The sequence below is a fragment of the Oncorhynchus clarkii genome, chromosome 7, assembly GCF_045791955.1.
Source record: "Oncorhynchus clarkii lewisi isolate Uvic-CL-2024 chromosome 7, UVic_Ocla_1.0, whole genome shotgun sequence".
Classification (NCBI taxonomy): domain Eukaryota; kingdom Metazoa; phylum Chordata; class Actinopteri; order Salmoniformes; family Salmonidae; genus Oncorhynchus; species Oncorhynchus clarkii.
Window position 1 is genome coordinate 60,575,253 of NC_092153.1, and position 26,433 is coordinate 60,601,685.

General features: G+C 41.9%; 1 protein-coding gene across 1 annotated transcript in view; it reads left to right on the top strand.

Annotated features, from left to right (window-relative positions):
• The window catches only part of LOC139412641 (uncharacterized), a 91,784-nt gene that overhangs the window by 62,860 nt on the left and 2,491 nt on the right, over positions 1-26,433 (top strand). Inside the window, exons 64-93 of the mRNA XM_071159322.1 lie at positions 493-588; positions 787-858; positions 940-1,026; positions 1,254-1,400; positions 1,525-1,694; positions 1,809-1,947; positions 2,634-2,728; positions 2,897-3,038; positions 3,208-3,384; positions 4,178-4,260; positions 8,414-8,462; positions 11,358-11,447; positions 11,783-11,878; positions 12,077-12,148; positions 12,230-12,316; positions 12,539-12,685; positions 12,810-12,979; positions 13,094-13,232; positions 13,914-14,008; positions 14,141-14,282; positions 14,452-14,628; positions 15,350-15,432; positions 15,797-15,845; positions 15,996-16,085; positions 16,399-16,494; positions 17,015-17,086; positions 17,180-17,266; positions 22,477-22,623; positions 22,702-22,838; positions 23,097-23,228. Coding sequence (XP_071015423.1) covers positions 493-588; positions 787-858; positions 940-1,026; positions 1,254-1,400; positions 1,525-1,694; positions 1,809-1,947; positions 2,634-2,728; positions 2,897-3,038; positions 3,208-3,384; positions 4,178-4,260; positions 8,414-8,462; positions 11,358-11,447; positions 11,783-11,878; positions 12,077-12,148; positions 12,230-12,316; positions 12,539-12,685; positions 12,810-12,979; positions 13,094-13,232; positions 13,914-14,008; positions 14,141-14,282; positions 14,452-14,628; positions 15,350-15,432; positions 15,797-15,845; positions 15,996-16,085; positions 16,399-16,494; positions 17,015-17,086; positions 17,180-17,266; positions 22,477-22,623; positions 22,702-22,838; positions 23,097-23,228 — 3,365 coding nt within the window. The remainder of the gene's footprint in view (positions 1-492; positions 589-786; positions 859-939; positions 1,027-1,253; positions 1,401-1,524; positions 1,695-1,808; positions 1,948-2,633; positions 2,729-2,896; positions 3,039-3,207; positions 3,385-4,177; positions 4,261-8,413; positions 8,463-11,357; positions 11,448-11,782; positions 11,879-12,076; positions 12,149-12,229; positions 12,317-12,538; positions 12,686-12,809; positions 12,980-13,093; positions 13,233-13,913; positions 14,009-14,140; positions 14,283-14,451; positions 14,629-15,349; positions 15,433-15,796; positions 15,846-15,995; positions 16,086-16,398; positions 16,495-17,014; positions 17,087-17,179; positions 17,267-22,476; positions 22,624-22,701; positions 22,839-23,096; positions 23,229-26,433) is intronic.

The following is a 26,433-nucleotide window of genomic DNA, read 5'->3' on the forward strand; positions in this document are numbered from 1 at the left end:
ATTTATTTTTCTGCTCTTTTGCACACCAATATCTCTACCTGTACATAACCATCTGATCATTTATCACTCCAGTGTTAATCTGCATAATTGTAATTATTTGCCTACCTTCTCATGCCTTTTGCACACAATGTATATATAGACTCCCCTTTTTTCTACTGTGTTATTGACTTGTTAATTGTTTACTCCATGTGTAACTCTGTGTTGTCTGTTCACACTGCTATGCCTTATCTTGGCCAGGTCGCAGTTGCAAATGAGAACTTGTTCTCAACTAGCCTACCTGGTTAAATAAAGGTGAAATAAAAAATATTTAAAAAAAAAAAAAAAAATTTTTTTTACGTGTTAGTCATTTATCCAGAGTGACTTTGAACCAGAGACCTTTCGGTTACTGGCCCAATGATCTTAACCGCTAGGCTACCTGACGCCCATAACAGAGCACAACATTATTATTGCAAGATGTTGTTTCAAATTAACTATTTTCTCCCCATGTTCCAGGTGCTGCAGCTGCAGTCTCTCCAGTCCTACCAGAACAAGGCTGTTCCCTCTGCTGCTCTGCTTTTCGTATACATGGACAGAGCCCACTCACTGCCTGTGAGTCACCTCTGACCTTTCACCACTTCACCTCACACACTGCCACTTTGAACATTTGAACTCTGGCTATGCATTGTTGTCTAGTTTTGCAGCTGTGATATGGGTTATGCACAGATGTTGATGGTTTATTTTGTCTAGTTGCTCACAATCAGTGTTTGATTTTGACTGTTGTATCGTGTGGTCTCTGTGTGCTCCTAGTTGAAGAAGAGTGGGAAGGAGCCAAAGGCTGGAGCTGAGCTTGTTCTGGGAGAGACAACATATAGAACCAAGGTGAGGCAGTATCCTTAGAGCTGAAATGCATGACTTGTTATTGGATCTGCCGTGAAAGTCAACTTCTCTGTCTCTCTGAAGGTATGTGATCGTACCAACTCCCCCCAATGGGAAGAGGCTTTCTACTTCCTGGTTCGAGACCCCAGAGAGGAGATTTTCATAGTGAAGGTGAGAGTTCAGTCTGCTTCAGGATGGAGTCACTAAACATCCACACAAATCTCCCAACAGGGATATAAACCAATTTGTACACAAAATTTGAGAGAAGTAAGCTTTGTGTGCGTATGGACATTTTCGGGGCTCTTTTATTTCAGCTCTTGAAACATGGAACCAACACTTTACATGTTGCCTTTATGTTTATGTTCAGTGTAATTCCCTCTTTATTTATCTTTCTCTAGCTCTCCAGTGCTTGGGATCAGGCGATGGGTTCTCTGGTGGTACCAGTCAGAGAGCTGCTGTCAGAACCAGATCTGGTCCTGGATCAGTGGCTGAGTCTGGATGGAACCTCACCTGACAGTCAGATTCTACTGAGGGCTGAGCTTAAGGTGAGACACATTCACAAACATGTACCAACAATCAACGTTTTGGAGTGTGGGACAAAATGTGCACAGCCTATACAAAGCGCCGCATTATGTACTTTAACTGCACTCTCCATGTTTTTGTTCACAGATCCTGAACTCGAAGATGACTGAGGGTGTTGGGGTACCACAAGGCTCTGTCTCAGGTCCAGAAATTTGTATGAGTGGGAGTTACAGTGAGGAGAAGGAAAAAATTACCATTGAGCAGCCAGTTACTGCAACAATTGGGGAGAAGCAACACAGTGAGGTGCCCTCTGAGGAGTGAGTTTTTGGCCCTTCCCAATATTAAAATAGTTCAATTGCAGTTATACATTTATTGCAAATTGTATGCAAATGATAAAACCCTTAAGTATATGTCTCTCTGTGTGTTTTCAGATCTGTTGCAGTCTCCAGCCAACCCTCTATCTCTGAACCTGAGGAAGCAGAGGTGGTCTTTGAGGTCCCCAAAGAAGACCCCAGCCCTCCTGAGACACTCCCACCACACACCACCCCTGACCCCAGCTTTGATACTGAGGTGGGAAACAGTGTATGGGTGTCTCTGTATGCGTAATACCTCGTGGGCAGATTCTGCATGTAGACCGGAAAATCAGTTTAGCCATAATGGTATATGTGAGATAACGAGCAGCAGTAGTTCCAGTCTTTGGGTTTTTGTCACTGGTTATTTGGACATATCAGGATTTGGCGAAGACAGTGCTTAAACAGCTTTACTTCGAGTGCTTCATGCGTTTACCCACATGGAATTGGAAGGGGGGGGGGGGGGGGTGCCTTGGCTGACAGTTTCCTTTTGTAAGGGTGTGGACTTAGAAAACTGCCAGATCACTCCATTTCTAACACATATAGACCCAGTAGTTAATCACGCTGATTACCAAATTATGCAAGATTTTATTTCTGTGTTAACAGTTAGCCTAGCGGCAGGTAACCTAGCAGTTAAGAGCGTTGGGTCAGTAACCGATAGGTCGCTGGTTCGAACCCCTGAAATGACTAGGTGAAATATTTGTTGATGTGCCCTTAAGCAAGGCACTTAACCCTAATTGCTCCTGTAAGTCGCTCTGGATAAGAGCATCTGCTAAATAACAACAACAAAAAACAATAATTTATGTATTCATGAGACATGTTATAATTGGTTTTGATAGGAATTGCATGGCAGGGGAAAAGGATTGACTGCAGGTGTAAGCATTGTAATGTGTTTTTGACCAACAGATAGGTTCCTCAGTTTCTTCTGGCTCCTCTATCACCCAACTGTCAGTCACAGCAGACACTGAGGAGCTCCAACCCTGGCAGGGACCATCGGCAGGGTGAGCTCCATTCAACAACAGATCCACAGAGCTTTGCATGTACACTGACTTTGCATTGATAATCTTCAGTGTGGGAAGCAGCTATCAACATGCTGTGTGTGTGTGTGTGTGTGTGTGTGTGTGTGTGTGTGTGTGTGTGTGTGTGTGTGTTCCTTTATGAATATTCAGATCTGTTACAGAGGACATTGCCAGAGCTACAGTGTCTAGCCTTCCTTCTGTGTCTGTACCTGAGGAAGCTGAGGTCATGCCTGATGTCATCCCTGAAACACGCCCTCCTCACACTACCCCTCACCCAAGTTTTGGCACTGAGGTGGGTGCTTTACTGAAGGGACTATAAAAATGATTTATACTACCAAGAACAAAAGTTCAAATTGAAAAAAAAATATCTCAAGACCTTATATTGTTTGTATTTTGAGAATGCTAGGATGCCTTCAAAAAGGTTATAGTGTGCCACTGCAGTTCTGTTGTTTGTCCTGTAGGGGGTGCTGAGAATCCATGTACTGGAGGCCCAGGATCTGGTTGCCATGGATAAGCTGATGGGGGGCTTGAAGAAGGGCAAGAGTGACCCCTATGTCAAGATCAACATCGGAGTGGTCAAGTTTAAGAGTCGTGTGATCAAGGAGAACCTCAACCCCACCTGGAACGAGATGTTTGAGGTATGGAGGGACCTGTAGTTTATTCAATTAATCTCTGTCGGCTGTTGAACTGTGTGCCCATTTAGATGAGCGGTAAAAGGGATTGTGCTGTACTGAATAAAGTAAAAGCAATGCGTGTTAGGACAGACTTTTGATCTTTTTTACAATTACTGTATTTGGAGGGCTTCTCTCATGTAAGAATATATCTGAGACATCTAGAAGTGTGTGCCTTTGCTACCTTTAAATAAAAAATACAAAAAATTAAATACATTTTACCCCCTTTTCTCCCCAATTTCGTGGTATCCAATTGTTAGTAATTACTATCTTGTCTCATCGCTACAACTCCCGTACGGGCTCAGGAGAGATGAAGATCGAAAGCCCTCCTAAACACCTAAGCTGCACTACTTCTTAACACAGCGCCTCCAACCCGGAAGCCAGCCGCACCAATGTGTCGGAGGAAACACTGTGCACCTGGCGACCTTGGTTAGCGCGCACTGCGCCCGGCCCGCCACAGGAGTTGCTGGTGCGCAATGAGACAAGGATATCCCTACCGGCCAAACCCTCCCTAACCCGAACGACGCTAGGCCAATTGTGTGTCGCCCCACCGACCTCCTGGTCGCGGCCGGCTGCGACAGAGCCTGGGCGCGAACCCAGAGTCTCTGGTGGCACAGCTAGCGCTGCGATGCAGTGCCCTAGACCACTGTGCCACCCGGGAGGACCTTTGCTAGCTTTCTGCCTTAATAACATGTAATAGTATTATTTATATGTAGTTTTGTTGTTATTGATCTTCCCTGACATATGTGTGTTTCCCCAGACGGTGCTGAACCCCCAGGCTGGTCAGGAGGTCCAGGTAGAGCTGTATGATAAAGACATGGATGCGGATGACTTCCTGGGAAGGTGTGTTGTGACTGGCCCAACTATACACCAGTAACCTGCTATTGATAGTTAAGGAATACATCCCAAAGGGCACCCTATTACCTGTATAGTGCACAACGTTTGACCAGAGTTGTTTTTTGTATTTATTAAGAATCCCCCCTCTTCCTGGGGTCCAGCAAAATTAAGGCAGTTATACATTTTAAAAACTTTACAATACATTCATAACAGATTTTACAACATATTAAGTGTGCGCCCTCAGGCCTCTACTCTACTACAAATTATCTATAACACAAAATCCATGTGTACATGTGTGTATAGTGCATATGTTATTGTGTGTTTTTAAGCATGTGTCTGTTTGTGTTGCTTCACAGTCCCCACAGTTCCGTAAGGTATATTTTTATCTGTTTTTTAAATCTAATTTTACTGCTGGTATGAGTTACTTGATGTGGAATATAATTCCATGTAGTCATGGCTCTATGTAGTACTGTGCGCCACCCATAGTCTGTTCTGGACTTGGGGACTGTGAAGAGACCTCTGGTGGAATGCCTTGTGAGGTATGCATGGGTGTCCAAGCTGTGTGCCAGTAGTTCAGAGACAGCTCGGTGCATTCAACCACCCCTCAGAGCCTGGTTCCTCTCTAGGTGTCTTCCTAGGTTCCTGCCTTTCTAGGGAGTTTTCCTAGCCACTGTACTTCTACATCTGTATTGCTTGCTGTTTGAGGTTTTAGGCTGAGTTTCTGTATAGCACTTTGTGACATGATGTAAAAAGGGCTTTATAAATACATTTGATTGATTGATGTCAATACCTCTCACAAATACAAGTAGTGATGTAGTCAATCTCTCCTCCACTTTGAGCTAGGAGAGATTGACATTAATGTTAGCTCTCTGTGTTCATCCAAGGGCCAGCCATGCTGCCCTGTTCTGAGCCAATTGCAATTTTCAAAGTCCCTCTTTATGGCACCTGACCACATGACTGAACAGTAGTCCAGGTGCGACAAAACTAGAGCCCGTAGGACCTGCCTTGTTGATAGGGCTGTTAAGAATTCAGACAGACTTCTCCCCATCTTAGCTACTGTGGAATCAATATGTTTTGTTTTTACCATGACAGTTTACTATCTGGGGTTACTCCAAGCAGTTTAGTCATCGCAACTTGCTCAATTTCCACCTTATTCATTACAAATTTAATTGAGGTTTAGTGAATTACTGTTGAGTCATCTGCAGACATGGACAAACTGGCTTTACTCAAAGCCAGTGGCGTTGAAAAAAGTAAGGCGCATAGACGGCTGCCCTGGGGAATTCCTGATTCTACCTGGATTATGTTGGAGAGACTTCCATTAAAGAACACCCTCTGTGTTCTGTTAGGCAGGTAACTCTGTATCCACAATATAGCAGGGTGTGTAAAGCCATAACACATACGTTTTTCCAGCAGCAGACTATGATCTATAGGCTCCTGAGTGGCACAGCGGTCTAAGGCACTGCATCTCAGTGCAAGAGGCATCACTATAGTACCTGGTTCGAATCCAGGCTTTATCAGGCCGTGATTGGGAGTCCTATAGGGCGGCGCACAATTGGCCCAGCGTCATCGGGGTTTGGCCAGAGTAGGCCATCATTGTAAATAAGAATTTGTTCTTAACTGACTTGCCAAGTTAAATTATAGGTTAAATAAAAAATGTATATAAAAATAAAAATCTATAATGTCAAAAGCGCACTGAAGTCTAACAGAACAGCCCCCACAATATTTTTGTCATCAATTTCTCTCAGCCAATCATCAGTCATTTGTGTAAGTGCTGTGCTTATTGAATGTCCTTCCCTATAAGCGTGCTGAAAGTTTGTTGTCAATTTGTTTACTGTAAAATAGCATTGTATCTGGTCAAACACCATTTTTTCCAAATGTTTACTAAGGGTTGGTAACAGGCTGATTGGTCGGCTGTTTACCCCAGTTAAGGGGGCTTTACTATTCTTATGTAGGGGAATAACTTTTGCTTCCCTCCAGGCCTGAGGGCACACACTTTCCAGTAGGCTTAAATTGAAGATATGGCAAATAGGAGTGGCAACGTCATCCTCTATTATCCTCAGTAATTTTCCATCCAAGTTGTCAGACCCCAGTGGCTTGTCATTGTTGATAGACAATAATACTTTTTTCACCTCTTCCACACTTACTGTATGGAATTCAAAATTACAATGCTTGTCTTTCATAATTTGGTTAGGTATACCTGGATGTGTTGTGTCAGCATTTGTTTCTGGCATGTCATACCTAAGTTTGCTTATCTTGCCAATGAAAAAGTAATTAAAGTAGTTGGCAATATCAGTGGGTTTTGTGATGAATGAGCCATCTGATTCAATGAATGATGGAGTAGAGTTTACGTTTTTGCCCAAAATATCATTTAAGGTGCTCCAAAGCTTTTTACTATCATTGTTTATGTAATCTTTGTTTCATAGTGTAGTTTCTTCTTTTTATTCAGTTTAGTCACATGATTTCTCAATTTGCAGTATTCTCAATTTGCAGTATGGTTGTACAGCCAGACCTATTTGCCATCTATTTTGCCTCATCCCTCTCAACCATACCATTTTTTAATTCCTCATCAATCCAGAGGGATTTAACAGTTATGTTCTTAATGGGTGTGTGCTTATTAGTAACTGGAATAAGCAATTTCATAAATGTTTCAAATGCAGTGTCTGGTTGCTCATCATTACACACCACGGACCAACAAATATTATTCACATCAACAACATAGGAATCACTACAAAACTTATTGTATGACCTCCTATACACAATATTAGGCCCAGCCTTTAGAACTTTGGTTTTCCTAGATATGGCTACTATATTGTGATCACTACATTTGGATGCTGCTTTAAAGCAAATTTCTGCAGCATTAGTAAAGATATGATCAATACATGTTGATGATTTCATTCATGCACTGTTCGTAACTACCCTGGTAGATTGGTTGATAACCCGAACCAGGTTGCAAGCAATAGTTACAGTTTTAAGCTTTCTCTTGAGTGGGCAGCCTGATGAAAGCCAGTCAATATTTAAATCACCCAGAAAATATACCTCTCTATTGATATCACATACATTATCAAGCATTTCACACTTGTTATCCAGATACTGACTGTTAGCACTCCTACCAGAATGGGCTTTAGGTGAGGTAGGTGAACCTTTAGCCATATTACTTCAAAACTATTTAACATGAGATCCTCTCTAAGCTTTACATGAATGTGGTTCTGAATATAAACAGCCACACCTCCACCTTTGGCATTTCTATCTTTTCTGTAGATGTTATAATCATGTATTGCTACCACTGTATCATAAAAGGTATTATCTAAATGAGTTTCAGAGATTGTCAATATGAATGTCATTTGTTACTAGCAAATTATTGATTTCATGAACCTTGTTTCTTAAGCTACATGTGTTAACGTGGGCTATTTTTAGCACTTTTCTGGGATGCTTAGCAGAGGTAGACATGCTTGGGTTATTTGTATTAGTGCAGGGTGAGCTGCACACAGAGGTCTTCCTACTAGCACAGCCTCAGTGCTAACAGTACAGTATTACTCTAGTTCATAGGCATATGATTACTGCATACAATAGCTGTAGGATCAACAGAGGCATTCAGGGCAGTAAGAGGACATAAATTAGGTTACTTACATTGTATCTTCCAACGCCCCTGGGATAATATACATTTGCTGAAGCATTATGACAACTCAGCGACACAATGGTAGAGATTAAATGAGCTGGGCTTGGGTCATTGATAAGTCACTGTCTCAACACAGCCTTATAATGCTGTGAAAGGATCCAGTGCTTCAAATTATTTGGGTGTATCCTATCCTCCTTGTAATGCAAGCTTTGTTTCCAGAAGGTATCAAAATTGTCAGTAAATGAGTTATATGGGCCCTGGTCAAAAGTAGTGCACTAAATAGGGAATAAGGTGATGTTTGGGACGCACACAAAATAAGACTTACATTTTCATGCACTTTGGTCTCATGGTGGTTGAAATGTTTGAAATATAAGACATGGTTCTACTTTTCTACTTTCACATATCAAAGATATATATCTATAAAATGTTCACAAGAATGCAATTCCTTTTTGAAATGTTGCCAAAGCATCTGTTTTTGTGTGTGTGTGTGTGTGTGTGTGTGTGTGTGTGTGTGTGTGTGTGTGTGTGTGTGTGTTTTTGTAGGTTTATGATGAGGCTGAGTGATGTCATCAGTTCCCAGTACACAGACCAGGTGAGTCAGTGTATTGAGATATTTACTTCTCTTTCTAGCCTGACTTCCATGGGGCACTCCCATACCTTAAGGGAACATTTTGACATTCGCCATATGGTTAGTGAGACCGACCACATTGCAAATGTACGGTCCCTTACTAGACGTCCGAAAACGTTTGTAAAATTTGCGTCGGGCTGGGAATTTGCGTCGGGCCGGGATCTTCCGGCCAAACGAACTCTCATCAAACGAACTCTCTCGGACATTCGGTTTCCGTTTTATAACATAATCAAATTTTGGTCATTTTTCCGCTGTCCCGGTAAATCCCACAAGAGGGCGAATGCAATCATATTGCAAATGTACAAAACATCACGAATCACGACGTGGCCTTATCTCCTAAACGGAAAATATTTTGAAGCCGAAACTTGGTGAGCATAGGTTTGGCATAATGGGCAGTTGGCCCCGAACAAGATGGCATCTAGGCCTCAACAGTTTTTTAGTTATGGCCATTTTTCTGGGATTAAAGGTCCAAAATGAAAATAGAGCAATTATTTTTCCGCTTCACGTCAACGTCAAGGAACCTCCGGTGTCAATAAAAAAAGAACCAGCCATTTATCTATCGTCATTTAAGAGATATCGTACAATGTCAAATTGGTGATGTTCAAAAATAGGTGTTTTATTTTTTAAACAGTTACAGATCCAGTTGCAGCGTATTCATACGAATCTTTTCAAAGTGTGCTTCAGAGCTCTGCGAGATTTCTGTGATTTTCTGAAATAACACACACTCACTAAACCCTCTGTAAATAAGTCAGTTCTTAACATAAAGACTTAAAACTCAGAATTCTATAATTGCCTACCCCAAGGAGGATATGTGTTCACTTTCAGCTTCCTGTGTAAACCGGAAGTGCCTTAAAATGGTGTCACAGGTGCTGTTTCCAAGGGTTAAAAAGGTCAGATCTTTTTAAAACGTCATATGTGTGATTAGGCAACCCCTATGAACTGTAAGTCAGTCATTTCTCCCAACAGATGTCAAAGAAAAGCTCTCTCTCTCACACACACACAGCAAGGATGGAGTGACAAAGTGCGGTGCTTAAAGACACACAAAGCCTGCAATGGCATTTCCATATTCTCTAGGCCGTGCCGAGTTCAACGAGATATCCCGCTTGACCGTAGCTCGCTCGGTCTAAGCGCAGCGACCATGAGAAAAGTAGGCCCAAATTGAAGCCTGCCCCTCAACGTCATTTGCTTTTGGGTGACAGTGAGAGAACCGTTAGGGTGAGAAGCTGAGGTCCTCCCGATCCGTGAAAGCCTAACCTTGACCGTGTGGCATTAACCCTTAACAGTAAAACAGGGTTTTTTGATCTCACAGATTACAATGACATCTCTCCCCATAGGAATACATTGCCTGCTCCTCTAAAGTCAACCTGAAGCCTATGTGGGTTATGAATGCCTTATGAACCTGTCTTCAATGACAGTCCATCAGGACACTATGAGGTCTATCTGTGTTGATTCTAAGCTTCCTGAAGCAACCGGAAGTGGTTAAAATCACCCTAAATGTGTTTTTCCATACCCAACCAGCAGTTTGTGATAAATAGTGCATTCAACCCTGTGTAAATCGGTCAGTTCTTAACGTAAACACTTAAAACTCAGGATTCTGTAAAGGCATACCCCAATGAGGATATGTGTTTACTTATAGCTTCCTGTGCCAACCGGAAGTTCCATAATTGGTGTCACAGGGCCTGTTTCGAAGGGTTAAAAAAGTCAGATCTTTCCAAAACTTGATGTGTGTGATTACGCAACCCCCATGAACTGTAAATAAGTCATTTCTCCCATAAAATTCAAAAGAAAAACTAAATAACACACACACGCAGCTTGGAAGGAAGGACGTATTGGGGTGCATAGAGACAGACAGTGCCTGCAATAGTTACCTTTGTTCGAGCTATATATTCTGTATATTCTACAGTTCTTACACATGATTAATTGACAAAACATTGAAAGATTTTCGAAAAACGATCCAGAAAGCACTTTTTTAAGGGGGTGATAATTTTTGGAAAAAAAGTTCACATTTTCAACTTGACTTCCTATGAAATCATATTGCAAATGGACAAAACATATGCCTTATGCACAAGTAAGAAAATTAATAAAAAATTATGCTAATAAAATACGACTAAAGTATGTTGATACAGTTCTTATAAGTGTGTAATTGACACAAAAATCGAAAGAATTTCGAAAAACGGTCCTGAAAACACTTTTTTTAAGGGTGTGTGAAGTTTTCACAATTTTTGCTATTTTTGACTTTTGACTTCCTATGAAATCATATTGCAAATGGACAAAACATATGCCTTATGCACAAGTAAAAAAATATATATGACTAAAGTATGTTGATACAGTTCTTATAAGTGTGTAATTGACAAAAATTTCGAAAAACGGTCCAGAAAGCACTTTTTTAATGGGGTGATAAGTTTTTGATTTTTTTTAGCACTTTTTCAAAATTTTACTTTTGGATTTTGACTTGTGTTACATTTGCAATATGAAAAACCACAGTGGAGAGCACTCGCCACCTGTTGGATTTTTAAAGTGTTACACCTGGCATTTGCCATATGGCATTTGCAATCAACTTTGAACGAAACGACGCCAAATTGAGTGGTATTGGACACCGTGTACATGGTTTGTCCAGTGCCAATGACTTCCCATTCATTTTTGTCCATTTCAGGGGGGTGTTCCCTTACTTTTATTACTTGCAGGCCTAATGTCAGGTCAAACTCCCTTTTATTACTTGCAGGCCTAATATCAGGTCAAGGCCATCATGTTGCTTCAATATAGCTTTTGATTGAGAGGCTAAGCTTAGCTTTATTTCCCCCCTTTATTTTATTGTGCTACATGTGTAAACAGGCTATTGGGTATATTTCTGTGTTCCAGTGGTACACTCTGAATGATGTGAAGTCAGGTCGTCTTCACCTAGTACTGGAGTGGGTACCAACAGTATCACAACCAGAGAGACTGAATAAGGTTAGTTCCACTCCTCCTTTTTTCAGTTTCTTCGTCTCTCATTTCTCAATCTCATTTTCTTTCACTATACGTTTAGTTCAACAATTTCTCTCCTCCCTCCCTATCATACAATGACGTATTCCTAGAACTCTTTATGCAAAAGACTCACATTCCATAACCCATGAGGCATAACATTTTACATGTTAGTCATTTATCCAGAGTGACTTTGAACCAGAGACCTTTCGGTTACTGGCCCAACGATCTTAACCGCTAGGCTACCTGACGCCCATAACAGAGCACAACATTATTATTGCAAGATGTTGTTTCAAATTAACTATTTTCTCCCCATGTTCCAGGTGCTGCAGCTGCAGTCTCTCCAGTCCTACCAGAACAAGGCTGTTCCCTCTGCTGCTCTGCTTTTCGTATACATGGACAGAGCCCACTCACTGCCTGTGAGTCACCTCTGACCTTTCACCACTTCACCTCACACACTGCCACTTTGAACATTTGAACTCTGGCTATGCATTGTTGTCTAGTTTTGCAGCTGTGATATGGGTTATGCACAGATGTTGATGGTTTATTTTGTCTAGTTGCTCACAATCAGTGTTTGATTTTGACTGTTGTATCGTGTGGTCTCTGTGTGCTCCTAGTTGAAGAAGAGTGGGAAGGAGCCAAAGGCTGGAGCTGAGCTTGTTCTGGGAGAGACAACATATAGAACCAAGGTGAGGCAGTATCCTTAGAGCTGAAATGCATGACTTGTTATTGGATCTGCCGTGAAAGTCAACTTCTCTGTCTCTCTGAAGGTATGTGATCGTACCAACTCCCCCCAATGGGAAGAGGCTTTCTACTTCCTGGTTCGAGACCCCAGAGAGGAGATTTTCATAGTGAAGGTGAGAGTCTGCTTCAGGATGGAGTCACTAAACATCCACACAAATCTCCCAACAGGGATATAAACCAATTTGTACACAAAATTTGAGAGAAGTAAGCTTTTTGTGCGTATGGACATTTTCGGGGCTCTTTTATTTCAGCTCTTGAAACATGGAACCAACACTTTACATGTTGCCTTTATGTTTATGTTCAGTGTAATTCCCTCTTTATTTATCTTTCTCTAGCTCTCCAGTGCTTGGGATCAGGCGATGGGTTCTCTGGTGGTACCAGTCAGAGAGCTGCTGTCAGAACCAGATCTGGTCCTGGATCAGTGGCTGAGTCTGGATGGAGCCTCACCTGACAGTCAGATTCTACTGAGGGCTGAGCTTAAGGTGAGACACATTCACAAACATGTACCAACAATCAACGTTTTGGAGTGTGGGACAAAATGTGCACAGCCTATACAAAGCGCCGCATTATGTACTTTAACTGCACTCTCCATGTTTTTGTTCACAGATCCTGAACTCGAAGATGACTGAGGGTGTTGGGGTACCACAAGGCTCTGTCTCAGGTCCAGAAATGATTATGAGTGGGAGTTACAGTGAGGAGAAGGAACAAATTACCATTGAGCAGCCAGTTACTGCAACAATTGGGGAGAAGCAACACAGTGAGGTGCCCTCTGAGGAGTGAGTTTTTGGCCCTTCCCAATATTAAAATAGTTCAATTGCAGTTATACATTTATTGCAAATTGTATGCAAATGATAAAACCCTTAAGTATATGTCTCTCTGTGTGTTTTCAGATCTGTTGCAGTCTCCAGCCAACCCTCTATCTCTGAACCTGAGGAAGCAGAGGTGGTCTTTGAGGTCCCCAAAGAAGACCCCAGCCCTCCTGAGACACTCCCACCACACACCACCCCTGACCCCAGCTTTGATACTGAGGTGGGATACAGTGTATGGGTGTCTCTGTATGCGTAATCCCTCGTGGGCAGATTCTGCATGTAGACTGAAAAATCAGTTTAGCCATAATGGTACATGTGAGATAACGAGCAGCAGTAGTTCCAGTCTTTGGGTTTTTGTCACTGGTTATTTGGACATATCAGGATTTGGCGAAGACAGTGCTTAAACAGCTTTACTTCGAGTGCTTCATGCGTTTACCCACATGGAATTGGAAGGGGGGGGGGGTGCCTTGGCTGACAGTTTCCTTTTGTAAGGGTGTGGACTTAGAAAACTGCCAGATCACTCAATTTCTAACGCATATAGACCCAGTAGTTAATCACGCTGATTACCAAATTATGCAAGATTTTATTTCTGTGTTAACAGTTAGCCTAGCGGCAGGTAACCTAGCAATTAAGAGCGTTGGGTCAGTAACCGATAGGTCGCTGGTTTGAACCCCTGAAATGACCAGGTGAAATATTTGTTGATGTGCCCTTAAGCAAGGCACTTAACCCTAATTGCTCTTGTAAGTCGCTCTGGATAAGAGCATCTGCTAAATAACAACAACAAAAAACAATAATTGATGTATTCATAAGACATGTTATAATTGGTTTTGATAGGAATTGCATGGCAGGGGAAAAGGATTGACTGCAGGTGTAAGCATTGGAATGTGTTTTTGACCAACAGATAGAGGAGCCAGAAGAAACTGAGGAACCTATCACCCAACTGTCAGTCACAGCAGACACTGAGGAGCTCCAACCCTGGCAGGGACCAACGGCAGGGTGAGCTCCATTCAACAACAGATCCACAGAGCTTTGCATGTACACTGACTTTGCATGGATAATCTTCAGTGTGGGAAGCAGCTATCAACATGCTGTTTGTGTGTGTGTGTGTGTTCCTTCATGAATATTCAGATCTGTTACAGAGGACATTGCCAGAGCTACAGTGTCTAGCCTTCCTTCTGTGTCTGTACCTGAGGAAGCTGAGGTCATGCCTGATGTCATCCCTGAAACACGCCCTCCTCACACTACCCCTCACCCAAGTTTTGGCACTGAGGTGGGTGCTTTACTGAAGGGACTATAAAAATGATTTATACTACCAAGAACAAAAGTTCAAATTGAAAAAAAAATATCTCAAGACCTTATATTGTTTGTATTTTGAGAATGCTAGGATGCCTTCAAAAAGGTTATAGTGTGCCACTGCAGTTCTGTTGTTTGTCCTGTAGGGGGTGCTGAGAATCCATGTACTGGAGGCCCAGGATCTGGTTGCCATGGATAAGCTGATGGGGGGCCTGAAGAAGGGCAAGAGTGACCCCTATGTCAAGATCAACATCGGAGTGCTCAAGTTTAAGAGTCGTGTGATCAAGGAGAACCTCAACCCCACCTGGAACGAGATGTTTGAGGTATGGAGGGACTTGTAGTTTATTCAATTAATCTATGTCGGCTGTTGAACTGTGTGCCCATTTAGATGAGCGGTAAAAGGGATTGTGCTGTACTGAAGAAAGTAAAAGCAATGTGTGTTAGGACAGACTTTTGATCTTTTTTACAATTACTGTATTTGGAGGGCTTCTCTCATGTAAGAATATATCTGAGACATCTAGAAGTGTGTGCCTTTGCTACCTTTAAATAAAAAATACAAAAAATTAAATACATTTTACCACCTTTTCTCCCCAATTTCGTGGTATCCAATTGTTAGTAATTACTATCTTGTCTCATCGCTACAACTCCCGTACGGGCTCAGGAGAGATGAAGATCGAAAGCCATGCGTCCTCCGAAACACCTAAGCCGCACTACTTCTTAACACAGCGCGCCTCCAACCCGGAAGCCAGATGCACCAATGTGTCGGAGGAAACACTGTGCACCTGGCGACCTTGGTTAGTGCGCACTGCGCCCGGCCCGCCACAGGAGTTGCTGGTGCGCGATGAGATAAGGATATCCCTACCGGCCAAACCCTCCCTAACCCGAACGACGCTAGGCCAGAGCCTGGGTGCGATGCAGTGCCCTAAACCACTGTGCCACCCGGGAGGACCTTTGCTAGCTTTCTGCCTTAATAACATGTAATAGTATTATTTATGTGTAGTTTTGTTGTTATTGATCTTCCCTGACATATGTGTGTTTCCCCAGACGGTGCTGAACCCCCAGGCTGGTCAGGAGGTCCAGGTAGAGCTGTATGATAAAGACATGGATGCAGATGACTTCCTGGGAAGGTGTGTTGTGACTGGCCCAACTATACACCATTTAATCAGTAACCTGCTATTGATAGTTTAGGACTATGTCCCCAAGGGCACCTTATTCCCTATATAATGCACAACTTTTGACCAGAATCCTATGGTCCCTAGTCAAAATTGGTGCACTAAATATGGAATAGGGTGCTATTTGGGATGCACACAATAAAAGAGTTACAGTTTCATGCACTTTGGTGTCATGGTGGATGAAATGGTTGAAATGTAGGACATCGTTCTACTTTTCTACTTTCACATATCAAATATATAAATGGTCAAAAGAATACAATACCTTTTTGGAGAGTTGCCAAAGCATCTGCTTTGTGTGTGTGTGTGTGTGTGTGTGCAGGTTTATGATGAGGCTGAGTGATGTCATCAGTTCCCAGTACACAGACCAGGTGAGTCAGTGTATTGAGATATTTACTTCTCTTTCTAGCCTGACTTCCATGTGAGGTAATTACTGTTGTCACAGCTTTGCTTTATTTTCCATCTTTATTTTATTGTGCCTCATTTGTTAACAGCCTATTGGGTATATTTCTGTGTTCCAGTGGTACACTCTGAATGATGTGAAGTCGGGTCGCCTTCACCTGGTACTGGAGTGGGTACCAACAGTATCACAACCAGACAGACTGGATCAGGTCAGTTCTTCCTGTTTCAGTTTCTTCTGTCTCCCCGTCTCTCGCTTTCCCTGTTATCTTTTCTTTCACTGAGTTTGATTTAACCCTCTCTTGCCTCCCCCTATTACTCTCTCTCATACACAATCATCCTATGACATATTCATACTGTTTACATTAGGAAGTCTTCCTACATCCAGAATGCAGTTGACTCATATTACATAACTCATATGAGGCTTTTGTATTTATTAGGGACCCCCACCCCACTTAACAATTAAATAGCACAGCATTAGGTTGAAAGATGTGTCATTTTAACTCCTGGCTCCCCATGCTCCAGGTGCTGCAGCTACAGTCTCTCCAGTCCTACCAGAACAAGGCTGTTCCCTCTGCTGCTCTGCTCTTCGTCTACATGGACAGAGCCCACTCACTGCCTGTGAGTCACCTTTCACCTCTGATGTTGTCATGATCTTTATAGCCTACTGTTGTCTGATGTTTGTGATGCGATGATTCAAGTAGTTGTTTCCTTTGGTAATTGTAAGTCTGTGCACACTTGTTCTCTTGTGTTGTGTAGTTTATTTCATTGGTGAGATATGACCTCAGTGTTATTGATGCAATATGCAGAAATCGCTCTGGCAAATCCTGGTTGCTAAAATTCAAAGAATTAGACTAATTTCAGTTTGTGACTAAACAAGCAATGTGTAGTGTAGAGAATCATTGAACCATCTAAACGGCTGTGAAATATATTTTCAGTTGTCTGAAACTTATGTTCGGGAAGTATAGAAATAGTGCATAGAACAGATCTACTGCTTCTTAGACTTGCTTTCAATGACAATGACAACCATATAACTCACATCTCTAAAAAGTTACATATTGCGGCTTTAATTGTCTTATGATCAAGATTTGATGGTATCATATTATGTCACTGAGTTACCCATAGTGACATGTGTTTGTAGATGAAGAAGAGTGGGAAGGAGCCAAAGGCTGGAGCTGAGCTTGTTCTGGTGGAGACCACCTACAGAACAAAGGTGAGGTTCTCATCTTACAAGATCATGCTTGTAATTTGTCTTAGATTGACCAAATAACATCTCTTTTTCCCTATCTCCTCGATCTCTCTGAAGGTGTGTGATCGCACCAACTCCCCCCAGTGGGATGAGGCTTTCTACTTTCTGGTTCGTGATCCCAAAGAAGAGATGCTCATAGTGAAGGTGAGAGGTTGTTTATTTGTGATTGCAAGCACTTTGCCTCCTGTTTTATTACTGATTTAACACACAATACGATTTCTTTATTGTCCACCCATGTGGAAGTGTTGTTCAAGTCAGCACATCAGTGTTAATTTTGTCAACAATAACTATGACGAAAAACAACCTATTTTTCCTGACTAAAACTAAACTCAGCAAAAAAAGAAACGTCCTCTCACTGTCAACTGTGTTTATTTTCAGGAAACTTAACATGTGTAAATATTTGTATGAACATAACAAGATTCAACAACTGAGACAAACTGAACAAGTTCCACAGACATGTGACTAACAGAAATGAAAAAGTAACAGACAGTATCTGGTGTGGCCACCAGCTGCATTAAGTACTGCAGTGCATCTCCTCCTCATGGACTGCACCAGATTTGCCAGTTCTTTCTGTGAGATGTTACCCCACTCTTCCACCAAGGCACCTGCAAGTTTCTGGACATTTTGGGGGGAAATGGCCCTAGCCCTCACCCTTCGATCCAACAGGTCCCAGACGTGCTGAATGGGATTGAGATCCGGGCTCTTCGCTGGCCATGGTAGAACACTGACATTCCTGTCTTGCAGGAACTCACAGAACGAGCAGCTTGTCATGATGGAGGGTCATGTCAGGATGAGCCTGCAGGAAGGGTACCACATGAGGGAGGAGGATGTCTTCTCTGTAACGCACAGCATTGAGATTGCCTGCAATGACAACAAGCTCAGTCCGATGATGCTGTGACACACTGCCCCAGACCATGACGGACCCTCCACCTCCAAATCGATCCCGCTCCAGAGTACAGGCCTTAGTGTAACGCTCATTCCTTCGATGATAAACGCGAATCCGACCATCACCCCTGGTGAGACAAAACCACGACTTGTCAGTGAAGAGCACTTTTTGCCAGTCCTGTCTGGTCCAGCGACGGTGGGTTTGTGCCCATAGGCGACGTTGTTGCCGTTGATGTCTAGTGAGGACCTGCCTTACAACAGGCCTACAAGCCTTCAGTCCAGCCTCTCTCAGCCTATAGTGGACAGTGTGAGGACTGATGGAGGGATTGTGCGTTCCTGGTGTAACTCGGGCAGTTGTTGCCATCCTGTACCTGTCCCGCAGGTGTGATGTTCGGATGTACCGATCCTGTGCAGGTGTTGTTACACGTGGTCTGCCACTGCGAGGACGATCAGCTGTCCGTCCTGTCTCCCTGTAGCGCGGTCTTAGGCGTCTCATAGTACGTACATTGCAATTCATTGCCCTGGCCACATCTGCAGTCCTCATGCGTCCTTGCAGCATGCCTAAAGCACGTTCACACAGATGAGCAGGGACCCTGGGCATATTTCTTTTTGTGTTTTTCAGAGTCAGTAGAAAGGCCTCTTTAGTGTGCTAAGTTTCAGCATGACAATTGCATGCTCCCTCAAAACTTGAGATCTGTGGCATTGTGTTGTGTGACAAAACTGCACATTTTAGAGGGGCCTTTTATTGTCCCCAGCACAAGGTGCACCTGTGTAATGATCGTGCTGTTGAATCAGCTTCTTGATATGCCACATCTGTCTGGTGGATGGATTATCTTGACAAAGGATAAATGCTCACTAACAGTGATGTACACACATTTGAGAGAAATAAGGTTTTTGTGTGAATGGAAAACTGTTGGGATCTTTTATTTCAGCTCATGAAATATAGGACCAACACTTTCCATGTTTTATTCCGTATAGTTGGTTAGTTACAAGTCAAGTTTCCTTTCATTGGCATAATTGACATCTTTCAGTTGCGCGGTCCTATGGGAAAAATAATATTAGGAGTCAGATTTGTGTCTCATTCGACCACATAGTATTTTGCCATAGCTCAGAGTCTGTCATGTGCCTTTTTCTCAGGAGTGGTTTCCTTTTGCCACACTCCCATAAAGCTCAGATTGGTGAAATGCTGTTGAGACTTGTCCTTCTGGCAGGTTCTCCCATCTCAGCCATGGAATTCTGTAGTTTCAGAGTGGTCATTGGGTTCTTGGTCACCTCCCTTGCCCAGTTGCTCAGTTTGGTCAAACGGCCAGCTCTAGACATAGGCAGAGTCTGGGTAGTTCCATATTTTTTCCATTACCCAATGATGGATGCAACTGGAGTGTGGTGTCAGGAAAATAACCTCACACTCAACGTCAACAAAACTAAGGAGATGATTGTGGACTTCAGGAAACAGCAGAGGGAACACCCCCCTATCCACATCGATTGAATAGTAGTGGAGAGGGTAGTAAGTTTTAAGTTCCTCGGCGTACACATCACAGACAAACTGAATTGGTCCACCCACACAGACAGCATCGTGAAGAAGGCGCAGCAGCGCCTCTTCAACCTCAGGAGGCTGAAGAAATTCGACTTGTCACCAAAAGCACTCACAAACTTCTACAGATGCACAATCGAGAGCATCCTGTCGGGCTGTATCACCGCCTGGTACGGCAACTGCTCCGCCCACAACCGTAAGGCTCTCCAGAGGGTAGTGAGGTCTGCACAACGCATCACCGGGGGCAAACTACCTGCCCTCCAGGACACCTACACCACCCGATGTCACAGGAAGGCCATAAAGATCATCAAGGACAACAACCACCCGAGCCACTGCCTGTTCATCCCGCTATCATCCAGAAGGCGAGGTCAGTACAGGTGCATCAAAGCTGGGACCGAGAGACTGAAAAACAGCTTCTATCTCAAGGCCATCAGACTGTTAAACAGCCACCACTAACATTGAGTGGCTGCTGCCAACACACTGACTCAACTTCAGCCACTTTAATAATGGGAATTGATGGGAAATGTAAAATATATCACTAGCCACTTTAAACAATGCTACCTAATATGTTTACATACCCTACATTATTCATCTCATATGTATATACTGTACTCTATATCATCTACTGCATCTTTATGTAATACATGTATCACTAGCCACTTTAACTATGCCACTTTGTTTACATACTCATCTCATATGTACAGTGCCTTGCGAAAGTATTCGGCCCCCTTGAACTTTGCGACCTTTTGCCACATTTCAGGCTTCAAACGTGAAGAATCAACAACAAGTGGGACACAATCATGAAGTGGAACAACATTTATTGGATATTTCAAACTTTTTTAACAAATCACAAACTGAAAAATTGGGCGTGCAAAATTATTCAGCCCCCTTAAGTTAATACTTTGTAGCGCCACCTTTTGCTGCGATTACAGCTGTAAGTCGCTTGGGGTATGTCTCTATCAGTTTTGCACATCGAGAGACTGACATTTTTTCCCATTCCTCCTTGCAAAACAGCTCGAGCTCAGTGAGGTTGGATAGAGAGCATTTGTGAACAGCAGTTTTCAGTTCTTTCCACAGATTCTCGATTGGATTCAGGTCTGGACTTTGACTTGGCCATTCTAACACCTGGATATGTTTATTTTTGAACCATTCCATTGTAGATTTTGCTTTATGTTTTGGATCATTGTCTTGTTGGAAGACAAATCTCCGTCCCAGTCTCAGGTCTTTTGCAGACTCCATCAGGTTTTCTTCCAGAATGGTCCTGTATTTGGCTCCTTCCATCTTCCCATCAATTTTAACCATCTTCCCTGTCCCTGCTGAAGAAAAGCAGGCCCAAACCATGATGCTGCCACCACCATGTTTGACAGTGGGGATGGTGTGTTCAGCTGTGTTGCTTTTACGCCAAACATAATGTTTTGCATTGTTGCCAAAAAGTTCAATTTTGGTTTCATCTGACCAGAGCACCTTCTTCCACATGTTTGGTGTGTCTCCCAGGTGGCTTGTGGCAAACTTTAAACAACACTTTTGATGGATATCTTTAAGAAATGGCTTTCTTCTTGCCACTCTTCCATAAAGGCCAGATTTGTGCAATATACGACTGATTGTTGTCCTATGGACAGAGTCTCCCACATCAGCTGTAGATCTCTGCAGTTCATCCAGAGTGATCATGGGCCTCTTGGCTGCATCTCTGATCAGTCTTCTACTTGTATGAGCTGAAAGTTTAGAGGGACGGCCAGGTCTTGGTAGATTTGCAGTGGTCTGATACTCCTTCCATTTCAATATTATCGCTTGCACAGTGCTCCTTGGGATGTTTAAAGCTTGGGAAATCTTTTTGTATCCAAATCCGGCTTTAAACTTCTTCACAACAGTATCTCGGACCTGCCTGGTGTGTTCCTTGTTCTTCATGATGCTCTCTGCGCTTTTAACGGACCTCTGAGACTATCACAGTGCAGGTGCATTTATACAGAGACTTGATTACACACAGGTGGATTGTATTTATCATCATTAGTCATTTAGGTCAACATTGGATCATTCAGAGATCCTCACTGAACTTCTGGAGAGAGTTTGCTGCACTGAAAGTAAAGGGGCTGAATCATTTTGCACGCCCAATTTTTCAGTTTTTGATTTGTTAAAAAAGTTTGAAATATCCAATAAATGTCGTTCCACTTCATGATTGTGTCCCACTTGTTGTTGATTCTTCACAAAAAAATACAGTTTTATTTCTTTATGTTTGAAGCCTGAAATGTGGCAAAAGTTCGCAAAGTTCAAGGGGGCCGAATACTTTCGCACGGCACTGTATATACTGCACTCAATACCATCTACTGTATCTTGCCTATGCCGCTCTGTACCATCACTCATTCATATATCTTTATGTACATATTCTTTATCCCCTTACACTTGTGTCTATAAGGTAATAGTTTTGGAATTGTTAGCTAGATTACTTGTTGGTTATTACTGCATTGTCGGAACTAGAAGCACAAGCATTTCGCTACACTCGCATTAACATCTGCTAACCATGTGTATGTGACAAATAAAATTTGATTTGATTTGAACTGAGCTCAATTTGGAGTGTCATTGCAAAGGCGTGTGAATACTTATGTATTTCATTTTCAATACATTTGCTAACATTTCTTAAAACATGGGGATAGTAGGCCTAGTTGTACAAGGCTATCTGAATGTGCACATGATGGAAGTTAGTGGTAGGCTAAATATTCATTATGTAATAGGAAAAAAATGCACTGACTATTGTGACTAAAATAGCTGTGTCTAAAACGAGACAAACATTTTCCAGTTTTAGTTGACTGATAACTGAAACTAACAAAGGATGAAATGACTACAATGTGAGCATATAATATCTGCCAAAATTAACACTGCAGCATATTACAGATTGAGAAACTAAAGTATGTCTATTGTCAATGACCCATCTCTCTACATGCAGCTCTTTAGTGCTTGGGATCAGGCGATGGGCTCTCTGGTGGTACCAGTCAGAGAGCTGCTGTCACAACCAGATCTGGTCCTGGATCAGTGGCTGAGTTTGGATGGAGCCTCACCTGACAGTCAGATTCTACTGAGGGCTGAACTCAAGGTTACACACAGACACACACTTCTATATCCTCAATTGTTTTTGTTGAAATGACTACTTACGAAATGTATCTTTCAACAGATTCTGGAATCTAAAATGGTGGACCTGATAGGTCATGGAATTCTTCCATGTGCTGCAGGAAACTGTGGGCAGGTGAAGCTGTCTCTCTCCTATGCCTCAAAGAAGAAGAAACTGACCATCACAGTCCACGCCTGCAGGTTTGCATCATTCATATCTCCACCATGTCATATAGCAAGAGCCCAGAGTTTGTTAGGTGATATGATGGTCAGCAAAAACTACTGCCCCTTACATATAGCATAGCTTTAAACTCATTACTAAAGATGGGGTCCCTTCCTGTAATGATATCCCTATCATACATTTTCAAAAATATCCTCATACTGTACCTCTTTCTCTTACCTTACCAATTGACAAGACTTTTTAAGGTCATGGATCACATGTTATGTGTTTGTGTATAGGGATCTGGAGTCGTCCAGTAAAGACGGTCTAGACACCTACGTCTCCCTCATGCTGCTGCCCGACAAAAACAAGGCCACCAAGAGGAAGACAAGCATCAAGAAGAGAGACCTCAACCCAGAATATAACGAAAGGTGTGTGATGTTATCAGCATTGGCGTGTGTGTGTCAGGGTTTCCGTTAGGAAAATGCGGCACCCGACAAGCAACGGAAGATTTTAATTTATTGGACTTTTGAGAAATTGACCGGTCATCGATATGCATTGGGTGCATATCCCAGGGCGTCCACTCTCTCAGCCAGCACCATCAATAAACAAGGGCCAAGTGAGACACATTTACCGGTCCTTAAAAACAGCCTATAACAAATTGCCAAAATACAATTCCTTGTGTTTCGATGTGTAGCATATACAATCTATATTGCCTTATTCGTTTTTACTTTCCTAAAACAATAATTGTCCACCTCACAGTTCAGCTGTACGATATAGAGATAAATATGCCGGTGGCATGCTACGACACCGACATGCTTTTCTTTATCCTTGTCAGATAGGCTTCTGCTATACAGATATAGGTGTACAGAAAGACGCTAATTCGTAAATGTTCTATAAAGATAAACATTATGTTGTTAGATTATAGGAGTAACACTGGTAGACCTAAAACATTCATCACCTCAAGATCAACTGTCGAAGTCAGTTGGAGCGCCAGTACACACTGCCTTAATATCATAGGTCTGCAGTATAACAGGCTAATAGCCACACCAAACCTTAACACAAGTTTCTAAACTTTATTAGGGTAAAATAAATAGTAAGTCAAGCAATTGTTTACAGGGAAAATACGAGCAGGATATTATATTGCGGCAAACATTACAGTTGGAACTTAATTTGGTCAAAGAAAATGGCTCAACAGAATGAAGCAAAACACGTGCGAACTGGTTTAAACCTTCTAAAAAATGTTGAACCGTTTATATTGCAGCAATTACCAAGAAAGGCTAGTGCCTAATGATATCTATTTTACAACAGGCCTATTAATAACCGTCTTAAACTAAATATAGAGCACACAATTAAAAAGACAGATCAAACTTAATTTAGCCAATGGAAATGTCTCAACAGAATGAAACAAAACATGTTTTGTATATTTAAAGAACTGGTTTAGATAGTAAATAGGCATACAATAATAAAAATGTAATTAAAAAAGTTTTAAAAATTGCATCCTACCTGCATAGTGAATTGCACAGTAGCCTGCATTTGGACACACCAACGTTATTCTCATTTTTATCCACTACAACATGAAAACTTGTCCATACGGAGGACTTTCCCCTTGTAGGCTTTTCACTATAGGCATACTCTCTAACTTTTGTTTTATTTCAATGAAAAAGGCCTCCATCTTCGCAATCAACAGTAACCCAAGGCTTCTCTGTCTCATCAGCAGCGCGCATGTAAGGCAACATGCAAGGAGTGAGAGAATAGTGCTGAGAACAGTGCCTTCAGAAAGTATTGTGTTACAGCCTGAGTTGAAAATTGATCCAATTGAGATATGAAAAATACCCCATAATGTCAGTGGAATTTTTGAAATTAATTGAAAATTAAAAGCTGAAATGTCTTGAGTCCATAAGTACTCAACCCCTTTGTTATGGCAAGCCTAAATAAGTTCAGGAGTAAAGATGTGCTTAACAAGTCATAATAAATTGCGTGGACTCACTCTGTGCAATAAGTGTTTAACATTATTTTTTAATGACTACCTCATCTCTGTACCCCACACATATCACATATCTGTAAGGTCCCTCTGTTGAGCAGTTATTTTCAAACACAGATTCAACCACAAAGACAAGGGAGGTTTTCCAAATGCCTCGCAAAGAAGGGCACCTATTGGTAGATTATAAAAAAAAAACATTGAATATCCCTTTGAGCATTGTGAAGTTATTGATAACACTTTGGATGGTGTATCAATACACTCAGTCACTACAAGGATACCTGCATCCTTTCTAACTAAGTTGCCGGAGAGGATGGAAACCGCTCAGGGATTTCACAATAAGGTCAATGGTGACTTTAAAATAGTTACAATGGCTGTGATTGGAAAAAACTGAGAATGGATAAACATTGTAGTGACTCCACAATACTAACCTAATTGACAGTGAAAAGAAGGAAGCATACAATACAAATATTCAAAAACATGCATCCTGTTTGCAATAAGATACTAAAGTAACCTGCAAAGAAATTAAGTTTATGTCCCGAATAAAAAGTGGTATGTTTGGGGCAAACACAAAACATCACTGAGTACCACTTTTCATATTTTCAAGCATGGCTGGATCATGTTATGGGTGTTTATTTTTTAACTATGAAAGTCAGTTAAGAACAAATTATTATTTTCAATGAAGGAACAGTGGGTTAACTGCCTGGTCAGGTGCAGAACGACAGATTTGTACCTTGTCAGCTCGGGGATTTAACCACTAGGCTACCCTGCCGCCCCGCTTGCCATTGGCAAGGACTAGGGATTTTTTTAATGATAAAACAACATGGAATAGAGATAAACACAGGCAAAATCCTAGAGGAAAACCTGGTTCACTCTGCTTTCCAACAGACACTGGGAGACAAATTCACCTTTCAGCAGGACAATAACCTAAAACAAGGCCAAATATACCCTGGAGTTGCTTACCAAGATGATATTGAATGTTCCTGAGGGGTCTAGTTACAGTTTTGACTTAAATCTTCTTGAAACTCTATGGCAAGACTTGAAAATGGCTGTCTAGCAATGATCAATAACCAACTTGACAGAGCTTGAAGAATTTTTAAAATAATAATGTGCAAAGCATAACTCTGTGTCTGGAACTGCTTTGCTTTATCTTGGCCAGGTCGCAATTGTAAATGAGAACTTGTTCTCAACTTGCCTACCTGGTTAAATAAAGGTGAAATAAATTTAAAAATGTCCCTGTAATCGCTGCCAATGGTGATTCTAACATGTATTGACTCAGGAGGTTGAATATTTATCTAATCAAGATATAGTGTTTTATTTTTCATCAATTCTAACATTTGTAAAAAAAAAAATCATCCACTTTGACATTAGTTTTTTGTGTAGATCGTTGGCAAAAAAAATGACGAATCCATTTTAATCTAACTTTGTAACACAACAGAATGCAGCCCGCTACAATTTTATTAAATCGGCATTTCATTTATTTTATCTGCCAAAAGCCGTCAATTACCAGCTAACAGAAACCCTGGTGTGTGTGTTAGTTATGATCCTCGTGGGTACTGGAAGTCCCCACAAGGATATTAACCAAGGAAGATTCTCTCTCGTGGGGACATTTCTCAGGTCCCCACGAGGACAAAGGCTATTTTAAGATTAGGGGT